Source organism: Myotis daubentonii, chromosome 5, assembly GCF_963259705.1.
Source record: "Myotis daubentonii chromosome 5, mMyoDau2.1, whole genome shotgun sequence".
Lineage (NCBI taxonomy): Eukaryota > Metazoa > Chordata > Mammalia > Chiroptera > Vespertilionidae > Myotis > Myotis daubentonii.
Genome location: NC_081844.1, coordinates 53,896,526 through 53,918,336, shown reverse-complemented (window position 1 = coordinate 53,918,336; position 21,811 = coordinate 53,896,526). Strand labels below are relative to the sequence as shown.

General features: G+C 35.8%; 1 protein-coding gene across 5 annotated transcripts in view; it reads left to right on the top strand.

The window, feature by feature from the left end:
- The window catches only part of ARFIP1 (ADP ribosylation factor interacting protein 1), an 84,359-nt gene that overhangs the window by 56,754 nt on the left and 5,794 nt on the right, over positions 1-21,811 (top strand). For all 5 annotated transcript variants that reach the window (XM_059697827.1, XM_059697826.1, XM_059697825.1 and 2 more), the window contains one exon: positions 4,095-4,269. In XM_059697827.1, coding sequence (XP_059553810.1) covers positions 4,095-4,269 — 175 coding nt within the window. The remainder of the gene's footprint in view (positions 1-4,094; positions 4,270-21,811) is intronic.

Sequence of the window (21,811 nt, the reverse complement as noted above, 5' to 3'; positions counted from 1 at the left end):
TCTCCAATTTCTATTTAAGTCCTCTCGTGACCTTGGCTGTATGTTTTAAAGGATTCAATTCTATAAATTCTATTTGATTCTTTTTCAAGTCTGTCTGTCCTTATTCATAATATCCTAATTTGTTCATAATGAATACTTTTCTTTTTATCTCTTTAATCATTTTAAGCACTTTTGTTTTAATATTTGTGGGTTTTGAAGTTGCAAATTCTTTTGTTACAAAAGTATCCCCAGTTAAACACTACATGAATCTAGTTCTGTTTCTCTACTTTATAATTGTCCACCTATTTTGAAATATATGTAGTTACTAAAAAATATTTTTCAAAATGTAAAATATATTTTATTTTAGACATGTAATATCTTTCTCTTCAACCTTTATTTCTGACATGCTTTTAAAAATACTAGCTCATATTAAAGAAAGAAAAATTTATTAGATAAGTCACTCCATAGACATTTTATATTTAATTTGCAGAGAAAAAAATAAACCTCTAGATGCTGAATGCTTTGCTCACTTGGAGAGCTAATTTAAAACCAAAATGAGAATCCATGAGTTTTCTACTTTTAATCATTAGGCCTCAAGCTTGAACTGCATCTTTTAAATCTCAAATTTTCACATCTTATTATAAAAAGTAATTTTCGTATCTTATAATGAGAAATCTGACAAAGCACAATGTGATATAAGATCTCAGTTTATCCTATATAGAGGTTTGTTTGAAACTTCAACAAAATTATAAATCAAGTTATATGTACTTGGTAGCTGATTATCAGGAAACCTTTAGACATCCTCTGTGTGTGCTTTAAAAACCACCACCAATAATGACCTCGCCCCATAATTTGTTCTTTTTATTGAAATTACAGCATATGATTTTATTCATCAAGGTTAGCTTGGGGTTTGACTTCTCTGTGCTTTTTATGAAGTAGCTAAGGAATTGACTGGTTGTAACACTAAAGCATTGCCTACTGAGGGATAACATGTAAAAAGGAATCCCAGATTAAAAATTTCTCAATAGCTAAATTTTATTCTCTGTCAAAACTAGAATTTACTGACTTTTAGGACAAGGGTCAGCTATTTGATCCAGCACAGAAAGTGGCAATTTAGGCAAATGTTCGGGTGGCCTTTTAATGCTCCCCATTGTGCATTGTGTACAAGCATTTCCTAGCCCTCTGGTGCTTCAAGTATAAAAAATCAAATAACAGCCCATTCAACACTTCTCTACAGCAGCACCGACAAGGGAGTCAATTGTGGTCAAGACTTTTCAGATATGGACACCTATTCTCTAGAAGTTTTACATAAACCAAAAGTAACCAACTATCACTAACTTTGTTGATGTGGACTCAATACAGAGTGGCAGCTGAAGAGTTACATTTTGAAAACTTAGTATGCTTCTCTTTCTGGTTGTAATGAGCACTGTTAAAGAAGCCCTATGGAAAGTTTTACTTTGATACCATCTACAAACTCTGGATGTACGGTCAGCATTATAACTTTGATTATGCTTAAATTAATCACTATTGTTTCAAAATTGTGATTCAAGGCAATTGAAGGATATTTGTCTTCACATTAAGCCACCACATATTACTATTTATTTTTGTTTTACTTTTTTCTCTTTTACTTTTGTAGTTTTTTTAGTATGTTTGCTTCTAGTTATTTTTCTTCTAATTTGGCCATAATAATAAGCAAAGATATTAGTTAATACCTGGAATCCTGACTACTTTATATATATGAAGCAGCAAGAGATAAAGTAGCTGAAGACATTAGAGCCAGGGAAGGATAGAGTGGTCATCCAGTTGGCTATATAGAACCCATGGAATTTAACCAACTTGTTACAAAGTCAGTGCCTCCTAAAAATGTAGTATCTGTCTCCTCCTTAGCTCCAGTGCCATTGTCCTGATTCAGTGACTCATTTTTCTTTTGCCCATAATCTTCTAATTGGTTTCCTTATTTCTGATTTCTTAATCTTCAACTCCAGTTCATCTTCCATTCCTTACACTACTACTGTAATCATCTTTCTGTCCTGAACAAATTGCACATGTTCTTTCTGTGGCTTCCCATCCCTTGTCCTATGGATTAAACCTGATCCCTTTAGCATGGCCTTTAAGCCCTGCTTAATCTCAGGTTTGTCTACCTGTTTGACTTTGACTCCTTCCATTATGTGGTCCAACTTCAGGTTCTAACATACTGAATTACTTTCCAAATGTTTCATGGTACCTTACAACAGATAAAAATACACCGTTGTCCATAGTATTCTCTTCCTGGAAAGTTCTACCAATTTCCCTGCCCCAATCTACCTTTTAAGCTTTTACCATCCTCTAAAATTTTATTTTAGTGTTTTAATTCTACTCTGAGATGCCTTTCAAATATCTAATTATGTATTTCTTCCTCTTGCTTTCCACTCTCTTTTATCCTCTCTTGTGGCAGTTTCCGTCATCTCATTTTGTTCTAGTTGTTTAAGAACGTCTCTCCCTCTAGACCAGCGATTCTCAACCTGTGGGTCGCGACCACTTTGGAGGTCAAACGACCCTTTCACAGGGGTCGCCTAAGACCATCCTGCATATCAAGATATTTACATTATGATTCATAACAGTAGCAACATTACAGTTATAAAATAGCAACAAAAATAATTTTATGGTTGGGTCACAACATGAGGAACTGTATTTAAAGGGCCAGAAGGTTGAGAACCACTGACTGTAAGCTTCTCAAAGATAAACTATCTGATGATCTTTATAGCTCTACTTTCTAGCACAGTGCCTGGAACATAGAATGTGCTCACTTAATATTTGTTGAATGAATCAATGTTTCAGTGAAGGAATGAATGATTATTTGGCCCTGAAAGATCAAGTTTGTTCAATTCAGTACAAGTGAAGAATAAATTAGATTCAGTACATTCTTTCTCAAGTCTTATATACAATATATTTTGACATTTAAAATGTTCATAATTCTCAGAAAAGGAACTGTGACTTGTACTTGAGAGATTTGAATAAAGAGCATTATTTTTAGGGCATAAGTTTTGTGGTGCTGACTTTGGCTAAATTAGAGGTCACTTTCTTCTTGGCTGAGTACTGAGTAATTATGACTGCTGGATAAGTCACTGTTTAATAAACAAGATAGTATTATACTTTCACAGGTGCTGTGTTTGAGGTATTATGAGGTGCTTATGGGATCATGGAGTGATAGTGGGTGAGGTAACTATTTCAGTTAGCTGTAGGAGAATATTAGGGGGTACATCTCAGGGAACACAAGGTGGTAAATGCTCTATGATAGATACTGTGTCACATTCTGAATACTAATGCTATAGAAATCCATCTGGAGTTGTGCTGTCTTATATGGTAGCCACTAGCCATGTGTGTCTGCTGAGCCCTTGAAATGTGGCCAGCCTGAATTGAGTGGTGATGGGAGTGTAAAATACATGATGGATTTCAAAGACTCAGTATCCCCCAAAAGTAAAATAGTTTATTAACAGTTTTTTACATTGATTACATGTTGCAGTGATAATGTTTTGGATTTTTTGATAAAATGTATTATTAAAAAAACATGTGAAATTAATTTTTGTTACTTTAATGTGACTACTAGAAAACTTTAAGTTACATATGCAGCTCGCGCTATAGTTCTGTTGTGCATTGCTGACATAAACTGTACTTTAAGGACTGCTGACCCTCAGTTTAACTTCCTTTTATTGGTTCATTTTAAGTATCTCATTCTAAAGTCCATCCTCACCTGCTTTGCCTTATCAGTATTAACCAGATCACTACTCTTGTTCTTGTTAGCATTAGATTTTGACGTCTGTCTTTTTCAAACTGGTTTTCACATTTTGGAAATTTTACTTGTCAATTAATACTGTACTTTGGGAGGGATAGTTAACGAGATTAAGGGGCAGCTTAATTCTACTCTGAGATGAGTAGAATTTTGTTTCCCGCCATGCTTATATTAATAGTTTTTTGTATTAAAGAAATACATCATTTTAAAAGCATAAGGTATAAAGTATATATGAAAATTATTATCTATTAAGGCATAATATGAGACTGTAATGTACTTCTAGCTCACTTCTTGAACCTATTTCACTCTGTTTTGTAATGTGCTTCACTTATTCTCTTTTTTCCAGGATTGAATATGATGCATACCGCACTGATTTGGAAGAACTGAATCTTGGACCACGTGATGCAAACACTCTGCCAAAGATCGAGCAGTCACAGCATCTGTTCCAAGCACATAAGGAAAAATACGATAAAATGCGCAATGATGTTTCTATCAAGTTGAAATTTCTAGAAGAAAATAAGGTGAACTTATTCTTTACTTTTTGAGATCTTTCTGTGAACTTTTAAAAGTCACCCTAAAGAGCAATAAATAGAAAGTTTTTTGTTTTTGTTAACTCTCTTTCATTACAGTTGCAAAATGGAATTTCACCTGTAATCAGTGTTGGAGTTTTTAGAAGTATCCAAAATATATTTATCTTTCTGTTGTAAAAGTCATCATCAACTCTACTGTCCTAGCCTTTCATGTCTAACAATTGGCAAAAAAAGTTATATAATGACAGATTCAGCTCTGGATGTTTTAAAACCTTTTTATTAATGGTAGGTGCAGATTTCAGGAAAGGAAGAGTATTCTGTGCAGTAACTGGTAAATGAGGAATGACTAGAAAGTCCAGCATAGAGCTGCATTTGGCATAATCTAGATGAAATTAGCCAAGAAATCACGTTATTTTCATGTAACATGAACACATCCGAGGACTAGGATAGTGAAAGCTGAGATGTACCTACTTACTGTAGGCTTCACTTGAAGATGGATTCATATAATATTATGCTCCTTAGTTTTGGTTTAAGTAAAGAATAGGTTCCCATTTTAACATGTCTTCCATTACATGCATACTCAATTTTGTGAGCGAGCTGTAGTTCTGGAAGTAAGAGAGTCAATAGGTGTAGTAGCTCAGTTCCATGGAGAGGGGGTCTTACCATTGCACATTTGTGGTCCCTTCCTGTGCACATCTTCTGAAGCCATGATAGGCCTTTAACTCTGCTTTCTTCCAGGTACTCTCTTAAAATTATTCTTCAGTTTGAATTGTCTGTTGATATCTTTTTCTTGGCCTTAGTATTTCCTTAGAAACTCTTCTGGTTACCATAAAAGCTGCAGAATGATACATTTCCTTGAGACCTACCAAGTCCAGCACCACCACTCCCCCTTTTTAGCTTCAATGGGTGAAAAATAATTCATGTGAAAACATTATAATGAAAGTAAAGAAAACTTCAGCAGAGTTATCACACATTTTGCCTGGCATCATTCAAACAAGAGCACAGTGCTGATTGTGAGCACATGGATGGCATCATATTAGTCTTTCATATATCTATCCATATGTGTCAGTTATGCTGTATACTGTTTTCATGGATAGGACTATATCAATACTTAGATATAGATGTATATTTTAAACATGAAAATATTTCCACAAACTGCCCTATAATGGATCAACACTAGGCAATGTAATGCTAAATGAAGTATGCTAGAATGTTATGGGCTCTACCCAAAGCTAATTTGAAGGGAAAGTATTTGGGGGTTAGGATTTTTGCAAATAGAGAAAATGATTTTAGAAAATTTATAAAATGATAATTGCATTCCATTGGGATCTAATGGTATTGTATGCTATTCTCTGGATAGTGAAATTATGGGTAATTTTTGTTTTCTATACATTTTTTAGTACTTTAGACAATTTCTATTAAAGGTTGTGTTGCCTTTATTAAAAGGAGGAAAAGTCCCTGGCCGGTGTAGCTCACTCAGTTGGTTGGAACGTTGCCCCATACACCAAATGGTTTCAAGTTCTATTTCCAGTCAGGGCACATATCCAGGTTGCAGGTTTGATCCCCAGTCAGGGTGGGTGCAGGAGGCAATTAATTTATGTTTCACTCTCACATAGATGTTTCTCTCTCTCTCTCCCTCTCCATTCTTTTCTCTAAAAAAGAAAAGGAAGGAAAGTTATTTTGAAAGAATCACTACCTTTAAACGAGCTATACTTATATAAATTTTGCCAGAGTAAGTAAAAATGAGCAGATTGCACATGGATAGACAATGGCCATTTACTGCTACTTCTCTTACTGTAACTATTTTTGAAACTTGACAGTAGGTCCCAGATTTAGACATGAATCAGGGAAGGCACTTTTTATCAGTTGCTGTGCATTTTACATATATTCTATCACTTAATCCTCATAACAACCTTCACTGCAATAGCTGCAGAAAGGCAAGAATACAGTGACTTCAAGACTGCATGCCAGCCTCTGGCCAAGAAGCTCAGTAGGTTAGTGTTGTTCCGATACACCACGGTTTCGGGTTTGATCCCCAGTCAGGGCACATACAAGAAGCAACCAGTGAATACATTAAGAAGTGCAACAGCCCCAGCTGGTTTGGCTCAGTGGGTAGAGTGTTGGTCTGCGGACTGAAAGGTTTGATTCCAGTCAAGGCCACATGCTTGGTTTGTGGGCTCGATCCCCAGTTGGGGGTGTGTGCTGATAAATGATTCTCTCTCATCGTTGATGTTTCTGTCTCTCTCTCCCTCTCCCTTCTCTGAAATCAAACAAAAAAATGGAATAAAAATTGATGTTTCTGTCTCTAAAAATCAATAAATGTTTTGTGTGTTTTTTAAATTTAAAAAAGGCTGCATGACAGGGATTGGGAAATCAACATAGGAAGCTGGTTTGGCTTGAAGGTTGTGGAGGAGGAGGGTTGGGAAATTGTTCTATTTAACCCTGTGTTTAGTTTGAGATGATGACAAGATAGTCAAGTGGAAACAATGGTAGGAAGTTAATGATGTGGGTTTAGAGTTGGGATAAGCAGGGCCAGAGCTTCAGAGATAAAGGTTTGGAAGTCATTGCTTTGAAAATAATGTCATTGTCACATCTCTTTTGACCTTTCTTAATATAAAACAAGAAAATAAAATTGGCTTTATTCTCAAGGATTTTATGTTCTTGGGTAGCCTAGAGACAGTCTTTGTTTTTGGCTTTCCATAGTTGTTATCAAGCTAAGTTTCAATGTGAACTCAGTAATCGACTGTCTAAAATAAAACCTATAAATAAGCTCTGATATTTTTATCTTTTTTATTCTTCAAAACTATAATTTTGATGAAGATAGGTCCATGAGAAAACTTTTATTTTTGTTGTTTGAGCAACTTTTACCCTTTTACTATTATAGCTCTGGCAAAGGGAGGAGAAAACAAGCCTTTAGGCTGAAGAACTATCATCCCTGCCTGCTTTCTTGGCAGTTTGAATACCTCAAATCTGGGTTTTGTTCTTTTGTTACACTACAGCCGAATTTGTACCTTAATATCTCTTTTAAAATCATTTGTCAGGTAATCTACTTAGCACATGAATTTAAACAAACTTTATATTTTTAAAATATTGTATGTTGAATTTCTTTTAAACAAAAGTTATCTGAAACATCGGTGAATGTGCTATTTTGTAATTTGATGTCCTAAAGGTTACTGCTTTTTTTAAAAGCTGTTTTTGCAGCTTTGGGGAGGAGGCTGTATGGGCTCTCTTTTGATTCTCATATCATGGCTATTGGAGTGTCTTCCCATAGCAACACTTCTCTTCTGAAATGAGATGCCAAGTAACCAAACACCCAGAATATGCATAAAGTAGAAAGCAAATAGTCATTGAGAAAAGGACTAAGAACCATTCCTATAACTATTGTAATAGATTTTAGTGGCCCAACATTGTGAGAATGTTTTGGCTTGTTTTGTTCTTAAAACTTTTTAACATTTTTTCAGAAGGATTAAGAGGCAAATTCATAGCTATATTTTAGAAAATTAAGGTGTTTATATACAGTTAGTCTAACCTTCCTTCCCTGGCAAAACAAAGGGAGTAGGTATGTAAAATACAAACATTCCTGTGTATGTGTATGCATTAATACTGAGTAATATGTGTACATACCTATATTTGTCATAGATTTCTAACTGTTTTTAGAAATAGTTTTATCCTTAATGGAAAACATTGAATTCTTCTACTATTTACAATCTGTACTCTCTTTCTTTAACCTAAACAACCCTTATTAATCTCTTGATAGTCTCTTCCTTATTTACTAAACACCACTGAGTTAAGGACAAAATTAATTAGGCTCTTCTAGTGTTTCTCCTTTTATCAATATTTCTCTTTTTCTAGACCTTTAAATAATGTAACTCGAGCTGTCTTGTGGATTGACACAGTTTCTTTACCTTTGATTGCTCCTTTCAAGGTTCAAAACAAAACATAAGTTAAAGAGAAAAAAATGGGCATTTCTGTTTCTCTGTAGCCTTTGTGAGAATAGGTACCATGCCTTCCTTTACAGTGCTCTTGATGCCTAGCAATGATGTTAAATGTGTAGTAGTCACTGAGCAAATGCGTGTTTGCATTTCTTCCCAGAATTAGAGGTTCACTGAAGGCCAGTGAGAGAGATGGAAGTAAATGGGATAGAAGGGTGAATCCTCATTACCACACTGCTTTAGTGAGGGCAAAGCTCACTCTTTCAGAAATGCTGCTATTGTCTGCAGTGTGTACTGTTTGCATGGAAAGAGGAAACAAAAAGTTAGAGAAAAGCATGCGGATTATTGTGAGCAAGCCATGTTTATTTTTTTAAAACAACTTTTTATATGGCTTGGAATCACGTAGAGCATGAAAAAAGTAATTTAAGATGAATGTTTTCCTTAAGATGATCATAATTTAACTCTGGGGTAGTAAATCTCTTTTCAGGGTTGTTAATTTATTAGGATAAAAAGAAAACCCTGTCACAGATTTAACAAATTTATTTTGGGATATAAATAAAAAGTAAGTATCCCATTAATTTTATTATATTCTTATTTTAAGAAGGATAAAATATACTCTTTAAAGTAATGTCAGTTACTTAGCTATAATCATTACATGCAGTGTTGTTGTTTTTTTCATTTATTATATTTCAGTGACTTAAAGGATGACAAGGGGGCAAAAATGATGAACCAGACTTGGAATCCATCCTGGACATATATCTGATTTATACAGTTAACTTAATTTAAAATAAAATAAAAAAAAATAAAAAATTTTTCTCAAAAATCATCCTGATTCTTAGGTTGATGAAAAACTTTTTCCTCATATCACGTTTCATATATAATCAGAATACAGTAATATTCCTGTATATTAGGATTTTTAAAAAATATATAACAGACTTATTTTATATGCACCTTATTATGAATTTAACTTTCAGAGAAAAATCTAATGAACTAAAGTGGTGAGGCAGGAGAATACACAGAAAATTAAAAACACCTGGAACAAAGTAAACATATTCCTGTAATATGAGACAACTATACAACTGTATATGACTCAGTGGCTGTAATAGGAAATATTCAAAACCTAGTACATTTTTGTAAAAACATGCTGTAAATGTTTGGAAAAACTTAGAGGGCAAATTCTTTACTTACTAAAACTTCTCTTTGAGACCTGGCTGTTGTGGCTCAGTTAGAGTGTCATCCCATACACCAAGGAGTGTCGTGTTCGATCCCAGTCAGGGCACATACCCGGATTTCGGGTTCAATTCCCGGTAGGGGTATATGTGGCAGCTGCTAGGGACCCTGCCCGTGCATGAATTTCATGCACTGGGCCTCTACTTTGATATAATTTCATGTTGTTATTGTCCTTTTTTTCAAATATATACTGTGTGCCAAAGTCCGGGTAAATATAATTTCCTCCCACCTTCTAAGTTCTTCTGGCTGGTCTAATCAAGTTAACATGAAACAGATTAACAGGAGGAAATGTCTGAAATTTATTACAGATCCGTGTGGAGGATGTCATAAGAATATGGGACTCAAGGACATTGGGCAGTTGAGGTTTATAGGCAGGCCATTTGGCCAAAGGAGAAGGGGAGCAAGGGTCTGGGATTTCAAGGGGAAAATGGGCATTTTACAAGTAGATGAGAAGGAGCAAAAACATGTGGAAAACAAATTTTTACCTGGACTACCCAGAAATAGTGGGACACAGAGGGAAATCTAACAAACAGGCTGCCACTGTTTATATTGTGATGTTAAGGTGATGCTCCCTTCCTTTAAGCAGGGTTTTCTATCTGCATTTATTTAGGCAGGTAAGGGGGAGGGGAGGGCCAAAGTTTCTTTCTAGTCTTTTGTTTCTTAATAACCAGCCTAAAAATAACATCCCAAATGGCATATTTGGGGGTGGCAAAACTGTAGTCTCGCCTCACCAGGAAGTGTTCTGGATATTGTTGATACCCAATGAGCAAAGTATAAACAAATTCTACCCTTAAAAAGCTTGTAGGATAGTAAAAAATACATTGATCAAATATATACATAATTTTGGCTGTGACTAGTGCTTTCAAGTAGAGGTACATAGTCAGTTAAGAGTGGTCAGGGCAAGCTTCCTTGAGGAAGAATGTTGAACATTAACCAGGTATGGTGAGAAGCAGAGTGTCTCAGCGGAAAGAACAGCTTGTGTTACAGCCCTTTGGGGTGGGTGGGGGATACACAGAGGTGATATGTTCACAGAATGAATATGACTAGAGCACAGAGAAAACTGGGAAGTAAGCAAGGGCCAAACCATGCAGGTCTTATAGACCACGTTAAGGAAAAGTTAATTTTAATATCAGTGGGAAGCTAATGAAAGAATTCTTGGTAAATGATAGGACTGAAATATGGAGCATAGATTTTTGTAGAACATAAGGTTGAATATAGTAGTTTAGAGGAAAAGATAGGAGCTTGAAACAGGGTGATGGTAGTAGAAATGGAGTGAACTGAAGGTTTCAAGAAATAATTACTTTAAAGCTAAAACAGTACATGTAAAATACTGAGAACAAATTGATGTATATAATTGGCATCTTTGACATTTTATTTCTTTATTCAGCAGATAGTCACCGATTGCTTTTTATGTGCCAGTCAATGAGTTAGGTAGCAGAAATATAATGGTCTTGCCATCATAGAGCTTATAGTCAAGAGAAATAGGCATTAGCCAAATACATAAATACAATCTAATAGAAGGGTCATGTGAATTATGCAAAGGGGAGTTGGATTGGTGTGGGGGATTGTGGAAGGCTAGCTGGAGGAAAACATTGGGGCTTAGATCCAAAGGGATGGAAAGGAGTTAAATAAAGATGCATGGGGGAAGGGGATTTTAAGAAGAAGAACTAAAGCAAGCATGTCAAACTTGCAGCCCGCTAGCCACGAGCTTGACATGCTTGAACTAGTATACAAAAACCAGCTGATGGTCAGTGAGCCCCTGCCTAAAGACTGGGGAGAGTAGCTGTGGATGAAGCAGCCACTGATAGGTAGGGCCTACACAAGAAAGAAATGACATATGTACAAGGTTATTCATTGCAGCATCACCTGTACTATCAAAAGATGATAACCCAGCAGTTCAGCAGGAAAGGAATAGTTGAATGAACTGGTTCATTTAGACCTGGCAGCTGTTTAAAAAAACAATAGAAGTGCTATTGATAGAAAGCACCTCAGAACATACTATTAACTGAGAAGAGCAAGGTGCAAAGCAGTGTATACTGTACAATACCTTTTGTGTAAGAAAGGGAGAAAATAAGAATATGTAATTATATATTCTTGTACTAGCATAACAAAAAACTGGAAGAATTAACTAAATAAAATTGGTTACCTATAAGGGGAACAGAGTAGTTGGAGACAGGAGTGAAAATGAGACATATATCCTTTAAATTTTGATCCTACAGATTCAGATAATAAGATTTAACTCTAGCCCTAACCGGTTTGGCTCAGTGGATAAAGCGTCGGCCTGCGGACTAAAAGTTCCCAGGTTCGATTCCGGCCAAGGGCATGTACCTTGGTTGCGGGCACATCCCCAGTAGGAGGTGTGCAGGAGGCAGCTGATCGATGCTTCTCTCTCATCGATGCTTCTAACTCTATCCCTCTCCCTTCCTCTCTGTAAAATATCAATAAAATATATTTTTAAAAAAGATTTAACTCTAAAAAGAAAGAAAAATAAAACCAGCTGGAATTTTTTGTTTTTTAAATAATATGCCTTACCTTTTTTCAAACGAGACTATTTCTGTTTTCAAACATAGTCTAATATTTATTTATATAACCTATAATTTTCCTCTTAGCTTTAAAATCAAATGATTAATTATGTGTTGGAGAGAACAGAAAAACAGTTAACTTGCTAGGACATGAGTTCCTCCATTCTTAAGTGACAGATTCAAAATGGTGTGATATAGTACCTTTCATTTATGTCAGAAAATATTTTCACGTATGATATCATGTTTGCTGCTCTTAGTGGTTTGGCTTGCAGATCCCTTTTTAAAATTTTTCTAAAACCACGTAGAGAATGAAAAATTTGCCAGTGGTTTGCATTGTCTCCTTTCTCTCTTTAGAAAACAGGCAGAAATTAGCTATCTTTATATAAACCATGCAACCAAAAAGAATTGTGAGTTATGGGTTGGTTTTGAAATTGGCATCATCCAAGCCATAGTTATACAAAATCATTTTGGTAATTTACAATCATCAACCAGTGTATGCAGGAGAGAGACCATGCCTGCCTAACTAATCCATGTAGTCTGTCTCTGTTGTGCTGATTCCAGCCTGTAGTTTTGTGAAGGAGAGGTATTTTGTAGGCAAGATGTAAAAGCCTTCCATGAGAGATAGCTTTCTAATTATGATAGCTAATTTTATAGACTTGACTTGGTTCCTTTTTTTCCTTTTTTTGGCAATTATAAGGTACTTGTGTTTTCTGACTTGGTCAGAAGTGATTAACTCATTTGAAGGGTAGATTTGGGTTTCATTTTTGTTGTATCCATCAGAGGGGAGGGCATTATTTGGTCCTTTCACTTTGAGTGAATAGGATTCACTCAAAAATTTTTAATTTTTGCCCTGGCAGGTGCGATTCCCAGTCAAGGGCATGTACCTGGGTTGCAGGTTCGATCCCCAGTCCCAGTGGTGGGAATACATGTGGAAGGCAACCAATCTATGTGTGTTTCTCACATCAGTGTTCCTCCCTCCCTCTTTCCCTCCCTTCCACTCTCTAAAAAAAAAAAAAGAAAAAAGGAAAATCAATGAAAAAAATATCTGGTGAGGATTAGCACGAAAAAAGAAAATTTAATTCTTAACCATTACTGCTGTGATGTGTCTGCTCTAAACATGGTTGATACATGTGTACTGCTCAGATCCACATTCCATTTATTTGCCAAACTTGGGTATCACCCAAGTCAAGGTTGTCAGGTTTTGTAACACAGTTGAATTTTTAAGTAACCATTATAATACTTTGAACATACCACTAATTATCACTATTGGTTTTGGTGACAGTGGCATTACTGCACATTTTTTTTTTTTTTTTTTTTTTAGTTCTTAGTAATTAGCGTCTCTTCAATTTACTTAAAGTAAAACCTTTAATTAGTATTTCTGAATAAAATCTTGACATTATCAGTGTTTAAGAATTTGACTTTGCATTGTTCTTTTTAACCTTTTCCTTAAAGTCCTCTAAGTAATGACTCAGCATTTTTTGTATTAACTATACATATATATTCCTTCCATGACTCATCTACACTTTGCTTTGTTAGATTAAAAAAAATTATTTGAGCCTGACTAGTGTGGCTCAGGGTTTGAGCATCGACCTATGAATCAGGAGGTCACAGGAGATCATGGTTTGATTCCTGGTCAGGGCACATGCCCAGATTGGGGGCTCAAGGCAGCTGATTAATGATTCTCTCTTGATGTTTCTATCTCTCTCTCCCTCTCCCTTCCTCTCTGAAATCAATAAAAATATATTTTAAAAAAGAAAAGAAAGAAACCATTTTCTTTTTTTAAAAAATCATTTGATAACTAGGTTTCTCCTTTATTACTCTTAAACCTTATAATATTTTGATTTTCTGTTATTTCTGTCTTTAAGTTTTCAAAAGATACTTTTCCAAAACTCAATATGTTTTTTTTAATGTGTTTTTATTGATTTTAGAGAGGAAGGGACAGGGAGAGAGAGATAGAAACATCAGTGATGAGAGAGAACCATTGATCTGCTCCCTCCTGCATGCCCCCTACTGGGGATTGATCCGCAACCCAGGCATGTGCCCTTGACTGGAATCAAACCCAGGACCCTTCAGTCTGCAGGCCGATGCGGAGCCAAACCAGCTAGGGCTCAATATGTTTTTTAAAGTGCTTGTTTTGGACTATTATAATGCCTAATCTTAAAAAATAATGTATTAAGGTATTGTGACAAATTCCCTGCTGACAAGCAACTTACAGTCTGATGGAGAACATTTAGTAAAATTTGTTATACACAAAATGCTGAGTTAAGCATAAAAAAGAAGAAATACAGAATTTGATGAAGAAAAACATTAGTGTGGGCTGGAAGTCCCTGTTAGTAGGTTAGGTGGCAGTATGATTTAAGCAGTACCATACAAGAATGAGCATTGGTGGGTAAAGACCAGAAAAAAAAATTCTTGAAGAAACTCTGATTATATGTTTAAATGATTTGTAAACTTTGTTAAATTTTCTGTTCTCATCTTAAAGCAGGGCATAGTATTACTATTAATGGCTTTGTCATAAATTTTAATAAAGCTTTTCTATTTAAGTTTATAAATAGTTGTTAGGTGCATAGGGTCAGAATGTTGTATGTTATACAAGAGATGGGATTCTTAATCTTAAAAAGTTAGTTTTCCAAGGAATAATACAGAAAACCGTAACTACGAAGGAAAACTATTTTTGAATGTGAAGATGAGTGTGAGTAGACCTTTGGTTTAACTGTAAGTCCTTGTTGCCCATTGTCCAAAGACCAGTGAGAACAGGGTCGCCTAATTGATGAAAGGAAATACCCAGTTTCTTGAGTACTCTTCTGTACCTAAGTTAATTTTGAACTAGTTGCTCAGATGCTAACTTAAGTGATTTATATTACTTAATATTTCCTCTGGCACCAGTATTTTACTATAGTGCCAGGGCCTTCTCCATTTAAAGCAATATCATACTGTGCTGTGAATGCCTGCTAGTCTGTTTTTTTTCCCATTGGATGTAAGCTCCATGGATGCATTTGTAGAGCATTCCCTTACAGTAAATGAATTGATAGACACTAATCTTTGAATAATGTGTATATGGAGGAAGCTCTCTAAAAGTATTATATATGTCATCTATATATGTCTAGCCAATCTGTGATCTAGATGCTCATATACTAGTGTATAGATGACAACGCTGAGGTTCAGAGAGGTTAAGTAACTTGCCCAAAGTCTCACAGCCAGACCAAATCTAGATCGGTTTGACTCCACAGTCCTACTTTTAGTTAAGTGAAATGAAGCTATGATGCTGCTCCGCGGAAGGTTCTTAAAATAGCAGAGGAAGAAGATGGGAAATAACAGAAGCCATATTGGTCACCTATACTTGGATCTCCTAGAACAGTGATGGCGAACCTTTTGAGCTCGGCATGTCAGCATTTTGAAAAACCCTAACTTAACTCTGGTGCCGTGTCACATATAGAAATTTTTTGATATTTGCAACCATAGTAAAACAACGACTTGTATTTTTGATATTTATTTTATATATTTAAATGCCATTTAACAAAGAAAAATCAACCAAAAAAATGAGTTCGTGTGTCATAGGTTCGCCATCACTGTCCTAGAAAGAAGGGAGGCAGGGGAGGGAGCTAACACTGTAGACCATAGAACAGAAAGGCAATAGGAAGTTTTGCTAAGGCAGAAGGAACCTGTGCATTAAGGGTTTTACTATACCGTCGGATAAAGATTTACAAGACACTGCCACAACTGTGTTATCTGGTGTTACTGGCGTTTACAGATTATGTTTCATCAGTTACCTTTTCAAAAGAGGACTGCCCTTCTTTCCCTTGTAGGATGCTTTTTTTAACCTGCTTGTCAGTGATTTGTTGAAACCTGTCCTAGTGAGTCTGAAAAGTAAAATATGTTCTCCCACCTCCACTTGTAGTTCATATTTGTCTTTCTTCCCTCACTCCCTTCCCAGTGCCCACGCCCTTATTTTTGATAGTGTCTCTTTCTCAGCTGGTAGTTGCTTTGACAGGACAGGCATTTCCAAATCTATTGCAAAGTAATAAAATCACAAACCTAATAAAAAACCAAGACAGATATACTTTCCTGCTTGCTACTCTTCTGGTCTCTTACTGAAAAAAAGATCAGTGATGGCAGAGAAAGCAAATAATTACATATTTTTAGATAGTTGGGAGTAAAGAGAGGAGTTAATACTTTTATATTAGTGGTTGGAGACATCTTACTAAAGAATGACTTTGTTCCATCTTTCCTCACAGCTATTACCCCAATATTGTTGTACATGTAATATAAACCCCTATTTAATCAAATTATTTGGAGAGCCAATAATTAATTTGAAGAATTATAACAATTATAAATATAACATAATTTTTAATTGTAATTTGCCTCTTTTTCTTATTTACTTCAGCATCTCTGGTAAGAATGTATGTATTATAAATTTGATTTGTAAATAAAAGTTCATTTTTATGGTTTTGATGCCTACAAAGTAATACTTCTCTTCAGGTTTTTCAGTCAGTAAGTTTGTAAATAGTATTTATCTTCTATTGATACATGCTATGTGGGCAGGAGAAAGTTTTCAGTGTAATCTACTTGGCATCATCTATCAGTCCTGCTCTTAAATTTCTCTTACCCAGTTTCTATTTTAAACTGCAGCTTGTCTCTGCCTTAGTAGTCAGTGTTGAAGTTTGTTTTGCCCTTTAACAATTAAAGTATTGTGTGCTATATTTTAGGTCATTCACCAGATGTTGCTATAGTGGTTTTGCTTATGTCTGATCTGGTTGCTCATTGTTTGGCAGATCTCTATGAAAGTTCTTTGTAATTGAATTCACAGTGATTTAGTGTATTTCTATGTTAGGTTTTGAAAATTTATCAAATTTGTCATCATCCTGTTTCTGCCTGGAATTGTTATTACTATCTTCTTTTGCTCCTATTTGAAATTTCTGCTTTTCTGTTGTATTTTATTTATCCTTATAACCACTTTAAATCTTTTCTAACATACATCAACAAATAGTTCATTATAGATTTTTCCTGCTCTATAATTATGAAAGATCATATGGAAGTTTAATATGGCATCTATAATAATAAAAGCATAATATGCTAATTAGACCAGACAGCCGGATGTCCTTCCAGACAAAGCCGCGGCAGCTGCGAGTGCCGAGGCCAGGCAGCCGCAGCGGCTGGCAGTGGCAGCAACAGCAGTGTGATGGGGCGGCGCCTTCCCCTGATCGGCCTGGTCACCTTCTGCAGAGGGAGGCCAGACTGCAGCTTAGGCCCGCACCCTATAGGCCATCAGGACATCCCCTGAGGGCTCCTGGACTGTGAGAGGGGGCAGGACAGGCTAAGGGACCGACCCCCTCCCATGCACAAATTTTCGTGCACTGGGTCTCTAGTTAATCTTCATAATGTTAGAAAGAATTCACTTTTATTTCTTTCATCTGCTCCAACCCTTGTGTGAGATCCTTGTCCTGAGGATGTTTAAATGCAACTTCAGGGCCAGAGACAAAATTAGGAAGGTTAAAATATGTCTTTTCTACATTTCTACCCTTCTTTTAAGTGTTCTGGCCTATCTTTGTTTGTTTCCAACTTTGTTGAAAAGCTTTCCAAAATGTGAATTGCCTTAGGAATAGAGGCATGTAAGAAGAGGTGAAAGAACACGGGCCAGTCTTGGAATAGACATTCCTGAGTTTCCCAAATGCCAGCACATCTGCTTCCTAGCTCTCTAACCTTAGGCAAGTTACTTAACCTTCTGAGTCTGCTTTTTTTAACCATCACATGGAGAGAATAAAAGACTGGACAAAATAGATGTAAGGGTAACATATTATCTGTCACATACAAAGTGCCTCACAAAAGTTAGTGTCCCCACCACATCAAACAATAGTCTATCAAAATACGTGGCTGTTTCTTTGATTCTCTATGCTGATCACTTCTCACAATCTTACAGTATAAATATAGAAGTAAGTTTTAAAGTGTAATGACCCTAAAATATTTTCTCAAAGGTTTTGGCTTTTTGGCCCTTCTCCCAAAAGCAGGTTTGACCTTTCCCCCACCTCACTTTAAGCCAGTTCTGTTTGAGAAACAGAATCTTTCTTAGATTGACCTTTATAAGACCAAACAGCCTAGTAAAGCTAACCTGATAAATAAGCAAATAACTTAAAATAATACTTTTAAGTCTTGCTAAAATACCTTATATATAGTGATAACAGCACAGTTATTACCATGATTGTAAAATTGTTATCTTTAAAATTGTATGGAACTGCTTCTCTAATATTATTTAATTCTTCCCTTTAATTGGTAATGATTTATATTTGTTTAGTAACCAACACATTCTGAGGATCAATTATAGCCTATCAGTCTGAATTGCATTGAAGACATTATGTGAATATGTGTCATAATGTAAATTAATTCATCAAAGATAGCCAGAAAATATTTTTAATTGATTTCATTTAGAAAGTATGTTCACATTGAAATTTGGTTTATTAGTTTATTTTTATTTCCCTTTATTTTTTATTTAGTAGTGGTTGATTGGATAAAACAGTCAATACCATTCTTACTTAAATTTGTATCTGATTTTGAAGACATACTGCTAAAACTAAAACTTGTATTAGGATAACACATAATCATTGCTAGTAGGAAAATGAGATAAGTAATCTGTTTTGGTATAAAATAGCTTCTGAGAGTAAAGTGACAATGAAATTGTATGCTTTCTTTCCATAATTATCACTGAAAAGCTGCAAAGCCCCAAAGGCTCTCATTCAAGGGAGCTGCTCTGAAGTGTATGTATACTTCTAAAGGCTCTACACATCAACCTTCTCACAATTACTGGGGGAATGTTTTTGGAAAAACAGGTATTATATCATTTTGTTGTGAAAACTAGAAGTCAGTCCAAAAAGCACCCTCTTTCCTTGGTTTCCCATGAATTAAGTTTCATTGGGGGTAGGGGGACATTTTAAACACAGCTAATGCACCCCATTTGAGGCTTTGTTAATAAATGCTTCCTTGGCTACACAAAGAGGTGTTTCTCCATGTTGGGTTTGTCAGCTACTCTAGGGAGCGGGGAACCTGACTTGTGTTGACATTTGTAGGGTTAGCTAAAGATTGACTGATGCCCTTCCCACTTTCTCTTTGGTTAACTTTCTAGACTGTTAGAACAGCTCTCTGGAAATCCAGTAATGAACCAATCCTGTACTCTACTTTTATTGTCTCCTCTAATTCTAGAACATGGGGATTAAAATTAAAGGCAACATTATTTTGTGACCCAAAGAGCAATAAAGTAATTGGGTAGACTCTGTTTCTGAACATTTAAATTCCACATTAAATGGACAGAGGCTCCTGAATTGCTCTATAATTCCAAGAGCCAAGGATCATCAAAAATTGGAAAACAGGAAAGGCCCAGATGATAGTAGAGCAAGGTCAAAAATTACTTTGTGATGCAGGTAGGCTACTAATGTGAAAGCCTTTAAAACATACCTCTAAATAGGGAAGAAAGTTAATTAATGGGCTGGTTCATAAACTGATAAACTCTCGGTTGAATTTAATATATCTCTAAAAGAGGAGTTAGTTTCTGTCCTTGAAAATAAATAGGAATAATGTAATGTTTTTCTTTTGAATTTCCAGATATAGGAATACCTCTATTTAAAAAGCAATTACTTTTCTCAGAAAATGTTGGTAGAAAGGAACCATAAAATTTTTAATTCAGCTTCTTCATTATGCAAGTGAGAAGAGAGTTCACATAGTAAACTTGGGGGGAAATGGGAATGGAGCCCCATTTTCCCAGATCTTTTATTCTCTCTTAGCTATCTTAACTTTCTTCTTCAGCTAACAAGAGTCTCTGCAGACAAAGAAAAGGTTTATTTAACTAATGGACAGAGGAAAGTACAAGTTAATAAATGGTTTATTTGTAATAAATTTGCTTTGTCCCTGATCTAGAAAATGTCATTATAGAGAAGGAAATTTTAAGTGTGGTTTGCAAAAATTCAAGATGCATCACATATCAGTTCATGAGCATTGTAACATTGTATTTTAGGGACTGATATGAGTTTTTTTTATATTCCCTGAGGTTCATTACTTCAGACACTACAAGAAAAGGTGAATGTCTTGATGGTAAACAGAATTGATTTATGGCAACTGAAAGAATTAGAATCTGGAAAGGGTATATGAAACCTTTAAATTTAGTTTCACTTTTAGATCTGTTAACTCATTTATAGTCTATTTTTGATCCTATATCTGAAATGAGTCATAAAGCTTCATTATTTTCCTGTGTTTTTTTTCCTTTATCTTTGTTTTTTTAATCCTCACCTGAGGATTGATTTTTAGAGACACAAGAAGGGAAAGAGAGAGAGAGAAAAAACCACATCAATGTGAGAGAGAAACATAGAGAATATTTGCCTCCTTTACTCACCCCACCAGGGATCCAACCAGCAACCTAGATATGTGCCCTGACTGGGAATTGAACCTGCAGCCTTTTGATGCTCAGAATGACACTCGAACCAGCTGAGCCACCCAGTCAGGGTCTTTGTCTTTTTAAAAAATAACATTTGCTAGACATACAAAATAATAAATGTAATGCATATTTAAGTTATAAAACATAATAAACATCTGTGACCCCACCTTTCAACCCAAGAACTAGAACATTACCAATAATGTTATTATCTTCCTACTAAAGGCCTGGTGCACAAAATTCGTGTGTGTGGGGGTGGGGGAAGCGTTCCCTCAGCCCAGCCTGCACCCTCTGAAATCCAGGACCACTTTGGGGATGTCCGACTGCTGGTTTAGGCCCTATCAGACATCCCTCTCACAATCCTGGACCACTGGCTCCTAATCTCTCACCTGCCTGGTTGCCGCTAACTGCCCCCCGTTGCTGGCCAGGTCGCCCCCAACTGCCCTTTACTGTCACCCTTTACTGTCCCCCCTGCCGGCCTGGTCGCCTCCAAATTACCCCCTGCCAGCCTAGTTGCCCCTCACTGCCCCCCCCCTGCCAGCCTGGTCACCCCCAACTGCACCCCCACCCCCGCCGGCCTGGTCACCCCACACAGCCTGCTTGTTCAGTCATTTGGTCATCCCTCACTAACCCCCCTGCCAGCTTGGTCGTAGGCAGCCATCTTGTGAGGGCATGAGGGTTAATTTGTATATTACCTCTTTATTATACAGGATTCCTTCCCTAACCTATTCCCTTACCCCCCTCTTACCTTATATTTTTTTCATTCTACTGTTAAAGGACATTTGTATTGTTCTGTGCCTGCCATGAATATTCCTGACCTTTCCTCATAAGGCATTGTGAGTGTTCAGCTTTCTAAAATAAAGCCAAGTTGTTTTCTAATGTGGACGTACCAGTTTACATTCCACCAGTAATGTACACAGTCCCCTTCGGGCCACAGTCTCTTCAAAGTGAATAAAATGGTATTCTTTTGTGTGTTCTTCATTTTTATTTCCCTCATTATTTATTGACCACATATATTTCTTCCAATATAAAATACCAATTCATGCCTTTGCCTATATTTCTGTTGAGTTGTTTGGGGTTGTTCTTTTGTTTGTTTTTTAATTGATTTGTAGGAGTTCTTCATGTATTTTTGTACTAATCCTTTTTTGTTTATGTGTTATATATATATATATCTTATACCATTTATGACTTGTGATTTTACTCTCTTTACAATAGTTGTTGACAAACAGAAGACCTTAAACTAGTTTAAGTTATCAATCTTTTATTTGTTAGTGCCTTTTGCTTCCTATTTAAGAAATCTTTTCAAACCCAAGGTTGTAAGATTTTTCTAAAAGTTTTAGATTTTTTTGTTTTTCACAATTCCATATCCACCTGGAGCTGGTTTATTTATATTTTATTTATATCATGTGAATTAGGAATCCAGTTTTCTCTCCAGG